The 19666-nt window shown below is 43.3% G+C and overlaps 1 protein-coding gene across 4 annotated transcripts in view; it reads right to left on the bottom strand.

The window, feature by feature from the left end:
- LOC120518989 (neuronal PAS domain-containing protein 3) overlaps positions 1-19666 on the bottom strand; it is a 716144-nt gene that overhangs the window by 324034 nt on the left and 372444 nt on the right. For all 4 annotated transcript variants that reach the window (XM_039742042.1, XM_039742043.1, XM_039742044.1 and 1 more), the window contains one exon: positions 11956-12038. In XM_039742042.1, the coding sequence (XP_039597976.1) occupies positions 11956-12038 (83 nt within the window). The remainder of the gene's footprint in view (positions 1-11955; positions 12039-19666) is intronic.

The raw sequence follows: 19666 nt of genomic DNA, 5'->3' as shown, positions 1-19666 counted from the left end.
CCTCTGCTCACTTCGCTTGCCAAGCCCCGTGTGGCCCTGCACGCTAGCGACTTCACGGCTCTGCCGCTCGCATGTGAGGAAGCGGATGCACAATTTAATCAGATTGTTATTTTCATGGGAATTGTTACATATGCATAACAGAACTATTTGACATTCCAGCGAGTAATTAACCATATTAAAAAAGAGTAAAATGTAATAAATTGAAAGAAAATTATGTTTCAGGTAACGTTACAGGTATTCGTTGAGTTACATTTTTGTTCTGTTTGGCTTTGAAATTAACACGCAAATACTTTTTAAACTCACACTTTTACTGTAAAACTTCAGTAAAAAGTATATTTGGAATGAACTTTTCGTCAATATCGCTTTGAATTTTGATTCTGTGTTTGGACTTTCATCGTGACAACATAACGTATAACTGCGCGTGAGTGAATTTCGTTTCTTCCTCTCTAATGAATAAATCGACTTTTTCGAATGTTTGTCCCTGTGATTTGTTAATTGTCACAGCAAAAGCTGTTCTAACGGGAAACTGTCAACGTTTTAATATGAATGGCATATCACGATCTCCTGTGGTGTCTCATGTTAGATGGCCTACATTACTTTTCTTGTCGCCTGTTAAAATTTGACATGTCAGAATTGTTCGACCAATGTTTAATACAACTAATCTTGTCGTATTGCATAGCCCATCACTCAGACATGAATTACGCAATAACATTACGATACGTCCTTCTGTCAACAGTAATTCGGCTGATAGAAGACCAGACGGTGTTAACGGTTGTAGTTACTCTTCGTGATATTGTAAGTTGATGTTTTCATCTTCCTCACCATCACCACCAACTGCTTCAGCAGAGGCTACTGATACGCATTTAACCAATTTACCGTGTAACCGATCAACAGTTTTCGGGTTAATTCGTTTGACTTCATCATTTCTCGGATTGCCCATGTACTCATTTTTTGTGTTGATAACCCTTCATGATGAAATTCTTCAATAAGATTTGGACATAATACGTCTTCTTTAATTGGGAACTTAAAGTGAGGAAAACGTTAAAATTTATAAGAGCTGAGAGAGCAGGAACTGCGTCTGACAAAAGTATTCACACCAATGAGAGGCGTGAGGACCGCGAGTGTGGACCGTGAACCGGAAATGGTGGCAAGGTGGACAGGTCTTGAAAAAAATCTCTTGGCAAGTCTCGTCTCGTCTGAAGGTTTTCTTTTAGAATGGAGAGATATAAATGGATAGGACTGGTGAGTTTTGTTGGGCTGAATGGCCTGATCTTGTCTAGATGAGTCAAAATGATGTTCAACATTTAAATGGCGAAAACAATTTATTCACAAAACATACTTCATATATGCAAGATGATTTACAGGAATGTCTCAACCTGTCTGCCATCACGTTCAACACGTGGACCATAAGTGGCACATAAACTGTCCACACACATCGTATGAAGGTATAGACACAGCAGTATCATTAATGTTAACATCATTTTGACTTACCCTGTATAATGTTAGTCAGAAATTCTCAGTCATTATGAATTTTTATGAATCATCACTCGCTTTTCTAGATTTGTCTTTGTTATGATGCCATGTGTCACCGGGGGTGTGGCCTACACATCTGTCTGAATGACATCACTTAGGGGTCACGCCGTTTTGGTGGCCCTCTGATTTAAGGGTGAGACACATTTTCAGGAATGGCCTGTGCTTTATTTTCTTAACTTAAACTCATTGGTGTTTTTTTTTCCATCATTGTGTTGACCTCAGCTCTTTCGTTGTTTTGCTCTGAAGGACCTCAGCCCCTCTCTGATTTTGGGTATCCTCTTTGGTACAACGTTCAAGGAAAAAGAAAAACAAAAAAAAAAATACAGAAGTTCCTTTGAATGGGATCAGGCAGTGGACGGCATCTTCTCATCCAAGTTCCACCTCCCTGACACCAAACTGAGACCCCGGGGCGCAGACGTCAAATTAATGGAGCTTAGTGATGGACGGCCACCCAATCCAAGGACTGGCTCTGCCCAAGTAACGAAAGCTGCCAGGGTGGGCCATGAGGTTAGGAGCATGCACTGATACAGCGCATTGCTGCACCCACCACACAAAAAACCAACTCAGGATCCAGATTAGGACCCGAGTGCAGCCATGCAACGGGTGATACCTCAGCACCACACCAGTTCAGTTGAAGTGGAACAGTGGGAGGATTTTTTATGGTGGCTGGAATGCCAATTCTGCCACCAACCCCCAAGTTTTTCCCTGCAGGCTGGAGGGCCTACATGCAGATTAACGTCATACCCAGGACAGAGTAATTGCAGGTTAAGGACCTCGCTCAAGGGCCCAACAGAGCAGAGACCCTTTTGGCATTTTAGTGCAATGCCTGCAATAAAACAAGAGGTGCTGGTAGGTGGAAGACTTTAGCAGCCGTCTGTTTGACTCAGAGCCTCTCACAAATCAAAAGGACGGGGTCTGGTTGAGTGGACTCCACTTTATAGTCCGCCGTCTTAATGACCAGGACGTGCGCCTTGCTGTGCTTTTTCAAGTTAAAAGATTTTTTTCTTATTTTCTCCTTAAAGTAAATCATTAATTGTCTCTGTTCTAATAAACCAATAGGCAGGAGCCGCTGCCAGCGAATAACATTAAGAAAACCAATTCAGAGGCCGACGTTCTCCCTTCCAAATCCCCCAAACGTTCTCCAGGAGAGTATTAATTACACTCATTTCCAAATGTTAATTAGTTCTGCGTATAATTTAATTTATTAGTAGTCTTTATCAAACGAGGTTTTGAAAAACTCCAAGTGTGTGAACAATAAGCAGGGGCTGAACGTGCTTGTCCTGTGACTGTCAGCCATAAGAGGCCATCCCGACTGGACACGAGGAACACACCGACTCCCAAAATTCATCATTGCAAAGGTCCGTGGGAAATACCTCAGCGGGCCTATGAAGGAGCTGACAAGAAAAGGTACTATATAAACCACTAATGCAGATTTTTAAAAATTAATTTTAATGTTACCTTCAAAAGGTTATGGACGTGTATGGAATTTATTACTTTTACCTTTTAGAACTGAAGGCGTTCGGTGCAATTCTACTGTGCATGGAAGACAGACATGCTGATGAGAATTTCACTGGATTCAGGACAAAGCCCTGTGAAGGCTTCTGTAACACTGCGTTAGGCCTGCCAGATCAAATACCTGTGTTTTTATATAGTGCCTTTTAACATCTACCTACCTACCGATTACTCATAGAGACTTAGTCACAGTTATCTATTAAAGCATCTTTCCTGCTAATCATATGGTGCCTTCCCTATCATTCGAATGTCCCTTTAACTATCTCTTATATAAGACCTCTGATATCGCTCTATTTGTCTACCAATCTATCATACATTGTCCACCTACACATCCATCCACTTTCTAAAGCCAATTCATCTTAAGCTGGGTGCAGGGGGCGAAGGGTGGTAAGCCGGAGCCTATCCCAGCAATCGTAGAGCACAAGGCAGGAACAATCCCAAGACAGGACGCCAGGCCACCGCAGGCTGCTGGTTTATACGAGGAAATAGGAGCACCTGCAACAAACACACAAGAGCACGAGGGGAACATGCAAACTACATGCAGGGAGAACCCCAGATAGGAACTCCTGGTCTCCTCGTTATGAGGCAGCAGTGCTACCATTTCACCTTATACACTCACCTAAAGGATTATTAGGAACACCTGTTCAATTTCTCATGAATGCAATTATCTAATCAACCAATCACATGGCAGTTGCTTCAATGCATTTAGGATGTGGTCCTGGTCAAGACAATCTCCTGAACTCCAAACTGAATGTCAGAATGGCAAAGAAAGGTGATTTAAGCAATTTGGAGCGTGGCATGGTTGTTGGTGCCAGACGGGCCGGTCTGAGTATTTCACAATCTGCTCAGTTACTGGGATTTTCACGCACAACCATTTCTAGGGTTTACAAAGAATGGTGTGAAAAGGGCAAAACATCCAGTATGCGGCAGTCCTGTGGGCGAAAATGCCTTGTTGATGCTAGAGGTCAGAGGAGAATGAATGGGCCGACTGATTCAAGCTGATAGAAGAGCAACTTTGACTGAAATAACCACTCGTTACAACCGAGGTATGCAGCAAAGCATTTGTGAAGCCACAACACGCACCACCTTGAGGCGGATGGGCTACAACAGCAGAAGACCCCACCGGGTACCACTCATCTCCACTACAAATAGGAAAAAGAGGCTACAATTTGCACGAGCTCACCAAAATTGGACAGTTGAAGACTGGAAAAATGTTGCCTGGTCTGATGAGTCTCGATTTCTGTTGAGACATTCAAATGGTAGAGTCAGAATTTGGCGTAAACAGAATGAGAACATGGATCCATCATGCCTTGTTACCACTGTGCAGGCTGGTGGTGGTGGTGGTGTAATTGTGTGGGGATGTTTTCTTGGCACACTTTAGGCCCCTTAGTGCCAATTGGGCATCGGCTACCTGAGCATTGTTTCTGACCATGTCCATCCCTTCATGACCACCATGTACCCATCCTCTGATGGCTACTTCCAGCAGGATAATGCACCATGTCACAAAGCTTGAATCATTTCAAATTGGTTTCTTGAACATGACAATGAGTTCACTGTACTAAAATGGCCCCACAGTCACCAGATCTCAACCCAATAGAGCATCTTTGGGATGTGGTGGAGCGGAGCTTCGTGCCCTGGATGTGCATCCCACAAATCTCCATCAACTGCAAGATGCTATCCTATCAATATGGGCCAACATTTCTAAAGAATGCTTTCAGCACCTTGTTGAATCAATGCCACGTAGAATTAAGGCAGTTCTGAAGGCTAAAGGGGGTCAAACACCGTATTAGTATGGTGGTCCTAATAATCCTTTAGGTGAGTGTATATCTTCCCCATCCATTTTTTTGTTCATTTCACTTTGTACAATTTCTTGTATTAGGAATTTGTTACTTTTCACATACCCCTTGGGGTCAGAGCGCAGGGTCAGCCATTATAAGGTTAAAGGGCCTTGCTCAAGGGCCCAACAGAGTTGGATCTCTTTTGGCAGTAACGAAGATTTAAACTGGCAGCCTTCTGGATATCAACGCAGACCCTTAGCCTCTGAGCCACTACTCTATATACATAAGAAATATACTATATGGTTTCTTTCCCATCTATAGATCTGTTCATGGCACAGGGTCTTTTATATAAATCTATCTAATATATGGCATCTTTCTCATCAGTCTCTCTGGTGTATACAAATAAAATCTATCTATCTAATCATATGGTATCCTTTATATCTATTATATAGTGCCTTTCATATCTATCTATCTTATCATATATAATCATATCATAATTTACATTATCATAATTAATATCTTTATATCTATCTGTTATCCTGCCTATTAAACTAAATATTTATCTATTATATAGTGCCTTTTACATCTATCTGTCTAACTAAAATGCATTTCACATGTCATTATATGGTGCCTTTCATATATATTTCTAACTTTATTCTAGTGTGATCTATTAATAGCATAGTGCCCTTTGCATCTATTAATTTATCTATCTTTTATATAGTGCCTTTCACATCTATCTACTTGTCTATTCTGTATAGCAAGTTTCCTATTTATCTATCTGTTGTATAGTGCCTTTCAGGACTCTCTGTCTATTCTATGGCACCTTTCCTATCTATCGTATAGTGACTTTCATTTCTATCTATCGACTGATCCATCAGAGCTTCATTTTTTTTACATTATACGAAATTTAGAAATATTTCTATTTTTTGCTATTGCTTTAAATGCTTAACTCTTTTTCTGTCGTTTTCCTTTTATTTTTCCCTTCTACTGTGTAGTCTGCTCCCTTCATTGTATTCCAATAGTGACGATTAAAGACAAGCAAAACAGACACCCAGGCGAACAACACTGGATGGTGAAAGGCTGCAACTACCTGAGCATCAGAACCACTACTTACTCAATAACTGAAAGGCAAAATGGAAAGCACAAAGTAAAAACATGATCCACATCTAACTGTTTAGTTTTTCTTAAAGTGTTTTAACACGTTTATTTCTGTAATCTCTTCATTGGCCCCAGAACACAGAAACTGGGCAATAACAGTTCAGTAAATTAGGCTAGAAGTCCAATAAAAACCAAAGCTGGCTGGAAGAAAACACTGCAGCCATAGGGGGTCCCCAGGACTGAGATTGTGAACCCCTGATATAGAGCCTTGCCTGTCTATCTATTCAACTATATGATATAGAATTGTTCCAGTATGACTAACAATTACATAACTTCTTTCCTAAATAGCAGTCCATCAGCTTTCCTATTTATCTGTCTATGATTTTCTGCAGGGATCTCAAACTCCGGTCCTGGAGGGCCGCAGTAGCTGCAGGTTTTCATTCAAATCCTTTTCTTAATTAGTGACCTAGTTAAGCTGCTAATTAACTCCTTTTGAATTCATTGTAATTGACTTGCTCTTGAAGACTCAGAACTCTTCATTGTTTCTTTTTCCTTAATTAGCTGCCAAACAATAATGAGATACAAAATGAACCAAAACATTACCAGTAAACTGTGACCATCATACAGTAACTGAAAATAAAAAGGGTGGAGGGTCTCAGGAATGTAGAACTGCTCAGGTTAATAAAACATTTTACCAGAGCTCATAGAAAAAAATCAACAATTTTGAAAATGTCTGCTATAATACAATGAGAGCAGTAACAAGCCATGGAAATGAAAGAACGGGTTTAATCAACAACAAGAATCAGCGCCTAATGAAACAACTGGTTGAAGTGAAATTGGTTGGAGTTTGAGGCCCTGACTTAGTTGGTCTTCTGTTAGCTCACTCTCTTCATATTTAATTTCTGTTTAAGGAAAGAACTGAAGAAATTCAGAGGAACAAATCTTAAAAAACAAGTCAATTAAAATGAATTCAAAAGAAGTTAATTAGCAGCTAAACCAGGTCACTCATTAAGAAAAGGGTTAGAATGAAAACCTGCAGCCACTGCGGCCCTCCAGGACTGGAGTTTGAGATCCCTGTTGTACTGTAACATCACCCTTATTACCCTTATCTTTTAACACTTTTCCTATACTTCTCTCGACCAACTATATAGTGTCTTTCCTATATATTATATAGTGCTTTTCACATCTATCTATCTACATACCTATTATATTGTGCCTTTCATCCATCTATCTATTATATAGTGCCTTTAACATCTGTCTATCTACATACCTATTATATAGTGCCTTTCCGATCTATCTATCATATAGTGCCTTTCCCATTTATCCATTTACAGTATGATTTAAAGCACTTTTCAGTCCATCTCTATATCATTATAAAGCACATTTCCTATCCATTATATTGTATTTTCCCATCTCTCATCAATCTATCTTTCCTATTCATTTATTTACACAGCACCTTTCCAGCCTATCACTGTTCCGATTTACAGTATTTATCATATATCTGCTTATCTGTCTCATAGTGTCAAAGGTGCTATATAAAAGACAGACAGGAGACATACAGATGAGACAGGCGCTCTCACATATACATCCTCTCTCCTGCCTGGCTGGCTATTGACTATATTGCTCCTTTCCTACATTTTCTCTATGTCTGTAGCGCCTTTCCTCAGGCCACCTTATATCATGCAGTGCCTTTTATATGTATGTTTCGTATTTTATAGCCTCTTTCTTATCTCAGACTCATACTGTTCATACTTACTCGAACTCTCTGTTCACATAAAGACTGACAGATGTGTGTGTAACTGTGAACAAGTGACACGAAGAGCAAAACTTGAAGCAGGGGGAGCAGCATACAGGGTCTGTTTGGTGTCAATGTCAGAAACAGCGGGCTGTAAGGCTGGCCTCACACGGGACAGGAGAGTCTGACACCAAGTGTTCCCGTTATACATCGATGGCCTTTTTCTTCATGTGCACCCCAAATGAAGTGAGAGGTGCCACAGAGAAGCCTCATTTCTTTCAAGCCCAGCTCCAGGGAGTCATTTAGCCGGGTTAAGGCCCCCAAAATATGCCAACCCCCACCTCCACACACGTTGTCGGGTATAATGCTACTAATTGACTTTTTGGGCAAACACCTTTGTATTTCAGCACCCTCGTCTGTTACCATTCTAGTCTGCAATCAGAGCTTCTTTTGCTAGCGTTCTGTTCCTTGATATCTCACCCCTTGTGCCCCCCAGCTGATGTGTTTGGGTTAAAACAAAGTAAAAGTTGTTTTGCATCCCTCCACAATGTGCACTTTGTACTTCTGCCTGCAGGGCATTGAAAAGAAGATTTCAGAGAGGAGGTTGATGCTGGACAGCCTCGAGGTCAGACGGGTCAGAGAGACTCAATAAAGCAGCAAACACAAGAAAAAGAGTTCAAAATGCGAGAGGCGGCGATCCGGCAAGAGGCAGAACAGCCAGCGAGGTGAGCGCGTCAGGCGGCGTGTTAGTCAGCGCTCTCCAGCTCAGCCTAATCTGTCTAAAATTAGCCGGCAAGCGCCACACGTAATGACTGCTTTGCATTCATTATTAGTTCATTTTCCCTAAATCAATCACCAGCCGAGCATGCTTTTTTAAATGTCATCCTAAAACTTTTCACAATCAATTAGGCTGAAGATTAATGGGGACAATTTGCCAGGAACAAGTCTTTCCTTGAAAAGGCCACGCCTCAACAGGCTCCCGGCTCGGTATCGATGTTAATTATAAACGGCCTCCTCCGTGTCAGCCACTTAACCTGCTGATGAGCAACTGTCACCGGCGCTTGGACAGGCAGCGGCGCAGAGCGGGCCTCTCAGGTACGGCCGAAAGGGACAGGCGCTACGTCACTGTCAGCTGGGGATGAGGACCCAGTGTGCCAGCTCGCTGTGAAAGGCGCTATAGAAGGAGAAAGCCTTCCGAACCAAAGCTCCCAGTCCTAGTAAAGATTTCTGGGAAGCTTCAGCTCCCTGCCTCCCCTGGACACGAAGAACAAATGAAACGGCAGGTGGCGGCGGAGGTTGGCTGCCTCACTCCTCTCTCGGCCGTCTCTCTGTCCGGCACTTCTTCAGTACTAACATTTTGCAGGTGGCACAGGTGTGTGGTGGTTGCACGTTCTCCCCTTGTTTTTTCTCTGGGTACGCTGGTTGTGTGCTCACATCCCCAAGGACCTGTGTGTTTGGTTGACTGGTGACTCTACATTGACCCTGTGTGGGTGTGCCCTGCCAGAGATTGGCATTCCATCTAGGGATGGCTTCTACAATGTGCCCAATGCTACCAAGGTGGGCTTCTGGTCAGAAAATGATAGGCTGGTTGTTATATAGCACCTTTCATAGCAATGACTTGTATAAAGTCTTTAAAAACATCCTTCTACTTCATGTGTTCTACATACTCTATAGTGCCTTTCATGGGGCACACTAGCATTTATAACTTTAGAAATGTCTTTCTTTCTTGAGGTGAAGTGCCAACTGCTTCTCTTTCTCTCTCTCTCATGTTCTGTGGCATCTTTCATAACAGACACCGCTCAAGAGAACTTCACAATGACAATTTCTTTGTTTTCATTATCTTGAGTTCTTTCTTGCTTGTTTGCTGTTGCTTTTCATAAGGGATGACCGTTACAAATCCTTCACCAGTTTCCTTTTCATTCTTCATTGTGACTGTCCTGATATATAGTGTCTTTCACAGTGCAGATTTTTTAATTTAATTTATGTGCCACTTATGGTCCATGTGTTGATTGTGATGGTGGACAGGTGGAGACATTCCTGTAAATCATCTTACATATACGAAGTATGTTTTGTGAATAAATTGTTTCCGTCATTCAAATGTCAACATAATTTTGACTCACCCTGTATATATGTATGTATGTATGTATGTATGTGTGTGTGTGTGTATATATATATATATATATATATATATATATATATATATATATATATATATATATATATATTGTGGAGGACTGCCGGCTTCGTGCTCCGGCCCTCATCCCCAGGTCGCCAGGAGGAGCTCTCCCGACAGCAGGATCGTGCCCCGAGTTCCAGCAGATCCTCATGGACTATGTAGTATTTATACACAGCCCTGCTGGATACCTTGGGGGCCACCGGGAGTCGCTGTAGGGGGGCTCATGGGCTCTTGTGTGCCCTATAACCTGGAAGTACGTCACGGTCACATGACAGGAAGGAATGACGTGCTCCCGGGGTGAAGAAAAGGACTGTTTACCCTGACCCAGAAGGAATAAGGAACTGTGGTCTGATTGGGCAGGAACACCTCCAGGTCAGGGTGTAAAAAAGGACTATGGGCCAGTCCAGTCCAGACACTGAGCTGAGCTGGGAGGTAGAGGGGCGAAGTGTCTGGGCGAGGAGGAGAGAATAGTGTTGGTGTTGTTGGGTTAGTTTATGAGTAGTGTGGAGGGTGCTTTGTGCACATTATTACTAAACAATAAAAAGTCTTGGACTTGTATCCGGTGTCTGGAATCGTACCTGAGGGTTCAAGGGAGCACTAGCGCCCCCTACTGCCACAATATATATATATATATTATACATAGTAAATATCTCCTAACAGAACCGCCAGGAAAGCAGCCCAAGTGTAAAGGTCAAGTCTGGTTTGTGGTGCTGTGTGCCTGCATTAAAACTCAAGGAAAATTCATTTCATTGCTTCTCAATTTCATAAACTTCTGGAAATGAAACATACAAGAACCTCATGTAATATATATATATATATATATATATATATATATATATATATATATATATATATATATATATATATATATATATATATATATATATATATATATATATATATATATATATATATATATATATATATATATATGTGTGTGTGTGTGTATTTAGTGCTCAGCTAGTAACATCACTTAAAGATAGGCCCACCGAATCAACAAGGAGCAGGTTCAGTTATAGGACACACTCTGGACCCCCAGAGGATCATAGTGAAAGAGAGAATTAAAATACAACTGAGTGACATTATGAACAATGCTGCACATCCTCTCCATCACACACTAACACTGAAGACTGTCAGCCAATGAATTATTCAGCAGTAGTGTGTCAAGACAAATGACAGGGGCTCCTTTATACCAAGAGTAATATGCCCGTACAACGCTTCACTGGGGCTGGGTCCGCAAAGTCAGAATTTTTCTTTCTTTTGAATTTTCTTGCTTTATTGTCATTCCAGCGTGTGTTCAGACCAAAGTGTGTGTGTATATTTATTTTTCTATTTACTTACTTATCAGCATATTTATGTATTTATTGAATTCTGTATATATAATAAAGTTCTCTCTCTCTATTATACGTATACACATACACACACGCACACACACACACACACACACACTTATATATATATATATATAATTCTCACAACTAAGAGGGCGACTGTCAGGTAGGCAATCACCCAAATATCAGATTGTGATCAGACTTTTGCGTGTGATACTCCTATCATTCTGAAGCACTTTACAAGAGTTCTTTCTTTTTTATCTGTAGGTCATATAGCGCCTTTCATGGTGATGATTATTACAAATACTTTGATAAACTTCCTTATCTCACTCAGTGACACAGGCTCTTTGCTCCAGTCCAACAAATACACCCATAAACAGCCCTACGCATTTACAATTTACACCTGCGTTGCACCTAAAGCAGTGGCATTATAAAGCCAGCTGAAACCTGTACAGGCTGAGACAAGGGCGTGGCCTCTTTTTGGCACCTTGCTGATGCCACCCTGTGCCCAGCCCTCATCACATACCGTCTGCATAAATCCCCCTGAAGACTTAGCCACACCCATCTCAGACACTGCACAGTAAGACCTCCAACAGCAGGTCATGCTACAGAACCTCGATTCCTAGTATGTGTGGTGTCATGTGCCAATTGGAAAGACAAGAACAGTGCCCTCTGGTGGAACTCTGAGGGCATCACTGCCAGCATACATGTGTCACTCCACCAGAACTGAAAAACAGCAACACAAATAACGAACAGAGGCTTTGATTCGTGCCATGTGGCGAGCAAACATACCTGCAGAATATGGCTGCCCAGATGTTGCTCAAAGACGTCTGTGGCCACCGCACTGGGACTTCTTCTGCGCTGTGCCCCTATAGCTGCAAAGAAAGAAAGAAAAGCCACATGAGAAACTCAAAGCACAGAATGTTGAAGAGATGCCCCCCCCCCCCCTTCTTTTTAGGGACTTGCCAAAAGCACACTTTTGCATTTAAAAAGAACCTCCTTTCATCTTTCATGATCAATATCCACCAAGCACTCCCTTCAGAAGAGCCCCCCGACCCCTCTGGGGCTGCTTGTCAGCTCAAACTGGCCGTCAGATCGTCCAAGAGCTACGAGTGCTCACTGGCGTCATTGGCTTATGTGACATGGCGTGGCAGTAGGATGACACAATATTATCAGTGTGATAATTCCGTATGTTATAAAGTGCCTTTTACCGCACACACAATTACACGCTGGGTATCACTTCTGAAATTCTCCCTTTCAATGAGGACCCCAGCTGCATGGCAGTCTTCATAGAAGGTGATCTGGTTGGTGGTGGAGTCCATATGCAGTTCAGAATGACCCAGCTGGACTGTCACTAGCCTGGATGTGTCAGTGTGGTGAAGCCACAGAAAAAATGGAAGGGCAACTGAGGACAAAAAGCTTAAGGGGAGTCTCCCAAAACAGTAGTTGGCAGCAGGGAGGTCTAGTCAATGTGCCTTTCTGCTGCCCAGCATACTGCCCACATGACCATGAGGGGGCTTGTCTATACCTTTAAATGATGAATGACACCACTGCTTATTCAGCTCTATGGTGCCCCCTCTGTCTGTCCGTGAATCTGCATCTAGTGTACCTGGACAGACGATTAGGAGCCAAAGGCCCAAACATTACCTTCTTCATTTACTAATGGACCCTGTGGATATGCGTTTAAACAATGACTGGCGCTTGGGAGAGCAGAAGCACCTGAGACCACCAGAGGGAGCACTAGGCAGTTGACCCCTAAGAGCCCCTATACAGCCCAAAGGACCCCAGAAGCCATTTTTGTGATTAACCCAGGTGTGGCCATATGCTGGCACCATAAAGCTGCATCCCCCCAAAACAATCCAGTGAAATTGGAGAAGGGAGGAAAGTGGACAAGGGTTCAACTGGTGGGAGGACATGAGGCGCCAGTCTAAGGAGGTGAGGCTTTGGAATATCGCCTGGCTGGTAAGTGTGGCCTGTGTCCTGTCATGTGTCATGTGCCAAGGGGATCAGCCAGCCAGTTACTGCTAAGGCCCAGCAGCAGGACGGCCCCTTTAACTTTTTTGAGTTTTATTCTGTTGAATCCTCTGCTCGACTGCCAGTGTCAACTTAGGCTTGTAAAATGAATTACTTTCTGTAGTGCTGACTGGGAAAGGCACTAAATGAAACAGACACGTGACAGTAAGACATACAGTAGATGGCCTTGGAGTTTGTGTATAAGTCCATGGGAAGTGCTCACGGCATCACAGCCCACTCTGTCAGCTCTGTCTGCCTCTACCTACACATAAAGTAATTATGATCAACAGTGAAAGGCGCTACATGAAACAGGTGTGTGGCACTGAGATATGCATGGTAGGAGTCAGGTCAATAGTGGTGTGTGTGTGTGTGTGTGTGTGTGCGCGCACAGGTCCACAATCCATTGTCCACATTAACTCAGCTCTGTGGAGCCCCCTGTGGTAGCCTGTGAATCAGCACTAATTACGTCCGTCAGTACTGTGTAAAGACCCTCTCACTGACTTTTTACTTATCAGTGGTCCTCTACAGGGCACTGGAAGTTGTCAATCCACTCAACTACTGGGCCATCTGCAACTCTAACAGGTGTAATTAAAGACTTTTGAGAGTGCTCATTGTGAAAGGCACTACATGAAGCCATCACATGACACTGAGATATTCACATGTGGACGTGTGGGGTCAGTAGGGGTGACTTTGAACAAAAGTTCAGGCCAAGACTGTGTGCGCAGGTCCGTCATCTGGGCTCCATGAATCCTACTGCCACGTGGCACCCCTGGGTCGGTCTGTCTGTGCCTCTATCTGCATACACAGTTACGAGTCACACACCTTACTGTATTACTGACTTTGGTCCTCTACTGGGCACTTGGGAGCTTTTACAGTTGACCCACTCGACTGCTGTGCCAAGCCATCGTCAACTACATTCTGTAGTGCTCACTGTGAAAGCCACTGTATGCACCACTGATGTGACAGGGAGGCCCCTATGCACAGGAGTTGGCGTGAGGTCAGTAGGGGACAAGTGTAAACCAGGGGGTCCCCAACTCCAGTCCTGGAGGGCCCCAGTGGCTGCAGGGTTTCATTCTAACCCTTTTCTTAATGAGTGTATTGTTTTTGCTGCTAATTAATTTCTTTTGAATTATCATTGACTTGTTTTTTTATAATTTATTCCCCAGAATTGCTTCATTTCTTTCCTTAAATGGCCCCCAAACTGAAATGAAACATGAAGTGAGTGAGCCAACAGAAGACCACCTAAGTCAGGGCCTCAAACTCCAACCAATTGTTTAATTAGACGCCGATTCTTGTTGTTAATCAAACCTTTCTTTAATTCCATGTCTTGTTGCTGCTCTCATGATGCATTAGCAGACATTTCTGAAATTGTGGATTTTCTTTTTTCTAAGAGCTCTGGTCAAATGTTTTATAGACCTGAGCAGATCAGCATTACCGAGACCTTCACCTTTCTTTATTTTCAGATATTGTGTGATGGACACAGTTTGCTGGTCTTGTTTTGGCTCATTTTATATCTTTATTGTTTGGCTGCTAATTAAGAAAAAAGAAACACTTAAAGGGTCTGAGTCTTCAAGAGCAAGTCAATTAAAATGAATTTGAAAGAAGTTAATTAGCAGCAAAAACAGGTCACTAATTAAGATAAGGGTTAGAATGAAAACTGTTGCCCTCCAAGACCGGAGATGGAGACCCCTGCACTAGACTGTGTGTACAGGCTCATGATCTGTGCTTTGTGATTGACAGCCCTGCTCCTTCAGCTCTATGGCGCCCCGTGTGTCTGTCTGTGCATCTGCACCTACCAGAATAGGCACCTATGAGCAAACCACCGACTTGTTCCTGTTTTTATTTACTGGTGGTCCTCTGCTGGGCACTTGCTGTTTTCATATCTGACCCAATTGACTGCTGTGCTATAAGCACTTTCTGTAGTGGGGACTGTAGAAGGCACTATATAAAACAGTTATGCAGCGGTGAGACACGTATGTATAGGAGTGGGTGTCGAGTCGGCAGAGGACTCCTTGAACACCACTGTGTCATTAAAGTTTACATTCAGCTCCATGAGGTGTGCTCTATGAGCCACAGCCCACTCAGTCAGCTCTGTGGTGCCCCCCTGTGTCTGCCTGTTAAGTGGTACCTACCTGCACTCAAGATTATGACCTACCTGTACAGACCCAATTATTCTCTTTTCTTATTTATCAATGGCCTGATCGCAGTTTTCACATTCACTCCAACCACATGAGGAGGTCTGTACACTCAAATACTCTCTAAAGAGCTCACTCTGAAAGGCACTATACAAAGAAGTCATGTGACATTGAGTCGGTGTGGGGTCACTAGGGGGCACTTTGAACTCGACTGTTTCTATAAACATTATGTGCAGGTCCATACAATGAAAAACGTTCCACAGTACTCACTGTGAAAGGCACTATATGAACTATTCATGTCACAGTGCCCCACCCTGAACACCACTTGGTCACTAGGCTGTTTGGAGCCCTCCATGATATGAGCTTTACAAGTCAGAGGCCAGGTCCTTCAGCTCTGTGGCACCACCTCTGTCTGTCTGTGAACTCGCACCTACTGTACATACAATTACAGTCAACAGGCCCAATAGTTCTATTTTATTTTATATATTTATCAGAGGTATTTCACTGAGCACTTGCAGTTTTCACATCTGATCCACCCGATTGCTGGCTTGCAACATGAATTACTTTCTATAGTGGTCTCTGTGGAAGGCACTATACAAAACAGTCATGAGACAGCAAGGCATATATATACGTATATATATAGCTGTACACTAGGCGTCCCCCTGCAGCTCCGCCCACGTAGTAGTGAAACGGGACAAACGGGTATCGCTATACAAGTGGATGCAAGGTACACTCCAAAACCTGGCCATAGGTAGACTGACTCGAATGGAGGCTGGCACATGAGTGAGGAGATACCCATCCCCGCTCCCGCAAGTGAACTCTGATACTTGGTTCAATGAGAGAAGTCGCAAAATCAACCAGAATGTTCAAGCAAATTATAGAAAAAAATCCAATCTTAAATCCGTTAAGTAGTTCTCTCATGAAAAGCGGACAGACATACCGACAGACGAATGTTGGATTTGATAGATAGATAGATAGATAGATAGATAGATAGATAGATAGATAGACAGACAGACAGACAGACAGAGGTGTGGGGGTCAGTAGGGGCACCTTGAACAACATTGTGTCACTAGACTGTGTGTGCAGGCCCCTGATCCATTCTCTACAAATCAGAGCCCTGCTCCTTCAGCTCTATGGCACCCCCTGTGTCTGCCTGTGAACCTGCACCCACTGTACATGTAATTACAGCCATCAGATCCAATTATTCTTTGTTTATTTATCAGAGGTAACTTTTCACTGGTCACTTGAGTCTTTCACATCCGATCCACTCGATTGTCGTGACATTAGAAACCGAGGCCTGAAAAATTGGTTACTTTCTTGAATTACAATTAAACAAAGTAATGAATTACAAGAACTAACTTTAATTACAGCAGTCACTGTGAAAGGCACTATATGAATCAGTCGCGTGACCGTGAGTGGGTGTGGGGGGTCAGTGTGTCACTAGGCTGTGTGCACAGGGTCGTGATCCGTTCTCTGTGAGTCACAGCCCCGCTCCTTCAGCTCTCTGGCGCCCCCTTGCTCCGCCTGCCAATCTGCATAGACAAAGAAGAGCAACTGACCCATTTGTTATCTTTTTGACGTTTAGGAGCTTCGGACCCTCACATTTTTCAAGTCCGGTCCACTCAACTGCTGTGAAGTCAGTTCCTCTGCTCCAAGACATTACCTTGGCAGCACTCCTTGTGAAAGGCACTATATGAAAGAATGTATAGCCTAGAGCCTGACTACTTCTTACGGTGGTCTGTGAGAGCTCACAAAACAGGAGGTGTGCAGTTATTAATTCCAAATCAATTTTCAATAATGAAGACGCACTGCAGCCCCAAATGAAAAATCAGCAGATCAGGCGCAGCACTGCTTAAAGCCACATGATGCTGATTGCCAATTCCTGAAAAATGCGATTTTGTGCTGGTCCTTATTATTGCCATCATGGGTACAACGAGAAGGAGAAATCAAACCCATGAAGAGCCCGACTGAGGGGGGCAGGCTGAGACCCTGCCGACCAGGTCCTGTCCTCCCCTCTTTACTGAAATGGTGGTTTCACAGAGATGGTTTGATACATTTGCTTCACAGCGACTCATGTCATGGGGCTTTCAATGGACTTTCTAAAAAGTCACTGCACAGACTGAAGGACCTGGCAAGAGAGCTCATCAGGTCAGGAAAGGCGCCATATAAAGTAAAGAACTACAGCTTTCTACTTGCTTTATGTGTGCATCTCCATAATACTTGGCTACTGTGTTCACGGATATACAAGGCGATATAAAATAAAGGGCGAAGACTTTGTGTTAACACACTGTCAGATTACAGTCCATGAAAGGCGCTATATAAGCTAAAGAATCACTTTGAAATGGGGTGAATGCTAAAGGCAGCACGTCTAAACGTAGACAGGGCTGCGTCTTCGTGCTTTTTACAGTGCTTTACAAAAGAGCATGGGGTCAAAATTTTTTAAATTCTATCTGAATTAGCGATTACCATAATAGAACATGGGATTCTAGAAAATGCCAATTCAGCCATTTGAGCTAGGGAGGACATCAGGAACAGGCCAGGCAGGTTCATCTTCACAGGTCGGCACAAAGCCGTCAATCTCTACTTTACACTGCGCCATCCCAAGGTGTTATAAAGGACGTGAATACACAAACTGAGCTGAAAATCAACACAGCAGCCACCAAAACAAAAGACCTTCTGCCCACAAAATGCCAGAGCAGGGCCGGACACTGACACGCTTTTCAGGGCAGTGTGGTGGCACAGTGGTTAGTGCTTCACAATCATCCCGCACATTGCCCGTGTAGAGTTTACATGCTCTCCCCCTCGTCTCCCACATACGCCAAAGGTGTGCAGGTGAGGTGAATCAGCCCTGGCGTTGGTGTGTGAGTGAGTGGGCACTGCGACGGACTGGCATCTTATTCAGGTTTGGTTTCCGCCTTGCGCTGATGGGATAGGCTCAGCCATCACAAACAGAATGGTAATGTTTCCATATTATATTGCGCCTTTCACGCAGCTGATCCAAAGAGTTAAGACGCAGCCAACAAGAAAACAACTTAAAGGATAAACAGGTCACACTTAGAAACACAGGAAACGTGGAATCAAAGTGTAAGAATCAGATCCTGAGCTCTTCATATTATTCTTTTAGATCTGGCTAAGGATCTCCAGCGGCGTCTTCCTTCGTCTTCGTTTTTTTTTTTGCTCAGAGTTCCTCAAAAGCTTTTTGTCAGCATTTTTGAACTGCAGTAATTAACTTTTATTGATTTTGATGTCTTTTTGGATATGCAAAAATGATAATGAGCCAGATCTAATGACACCCATCAAATCTAACAAGCCGTTTTCAGGGTCTCCGGCATCTTCCGTCACCTAATTGGAAGCCGTTTTGATGAAACTGTCGAGGGCTGAAGTTGATGAAATGATTTCAACACAAGGAAATAAAGGCCGATAAAAGTCATCGTTATCACTGGGAGATTTAAAGGCGCGGAGATCGGATGGCACCAGAGAGACGTGGCTTGCCATTGTGGAAACCAGCCTAAGTGATGGACCTAATGATAATAATAATACTGTCACTTTATTTATATAGCACCTTCCCCATTCACAAGGCGCTTAAATGATGGGGCTCAGAGTAAATTAAGGGAGGGGCGGTTAGGGATGGAATGTGTAGGGTCCTACTGAGGCCCAAGTGCTACGTAGGGAGGTCCTGCTTGGAAACCAGAAATACATCTTCACACTAAGGATCACGAGAATCAGGAACAACCAGTCTGGAAACCAGTACAACTTTTATAAAGTACTGGGATGAGATGCTGGAACAACTTAGCTGTTAGCCACCCAAAAGAGTTTGATGAACAGGATGCTTTCTTTAAAACTCTCATCCTCTTAAGGGAAATGGTTACGGTCTCTTGAGAGTCCTACTGGGGTCTACTGGGGGACTCGTCGGACCCTAAATTAGGTAGTTTAGGCCCTACTGGGGCCTGTAAAAAGCCTAATGGGAGGGATGGGCATGGTCCTTGGAGGGCTTCACTAAATAGGTAGTTTTGGTCTTACTGGGGACTAGTGGGTGGGGTGTGTAAATCCGAAAGGGTCTCACAGATCAAATTATTAAGCCCCTACTGAGGAAGTGCATTTTAACTGGAATTCAGGCAGCACATCTTCACACAAAGGTCGGTGGGAATGTTGAACGAAGTATCGAGTCGTGCCATTAAAATAGAAATGCTGACAAAAGAGATCCTGGCAAAGCTATAAGGAAACCAAATGGGTCTGATGGCCTGAATGGTCCACTCATATCTCCATCCTCTTATGGTCCTACTGCGGGAGGTTAAGGTCCTGAGGGAGCTTGTGAAGGGGTTAATGGGGGTGGGTGAGGCGGTGGCTGAGGGTCA

Source organism: Polypterus senegalus, chromosome 18 (genome assembly GCF_016835505.1).
Source record: "Polypterus senegalus isolate Bchr_013 chromosome 18, ASM1683550v1, whole genome shotgun sequence".
NCBI classification, from domain to species: Eukaryota; Metazoa; Chordata; class Cladistia; order Polypteriformes; family Polypteridae; genus Polypterus; species Polypterus senegalus.
The sequence above is the reverse complement of the archived record's forward strand: the minus strand, read 5'-3'. Positions and strand labels throughout refer to the sequence as shown.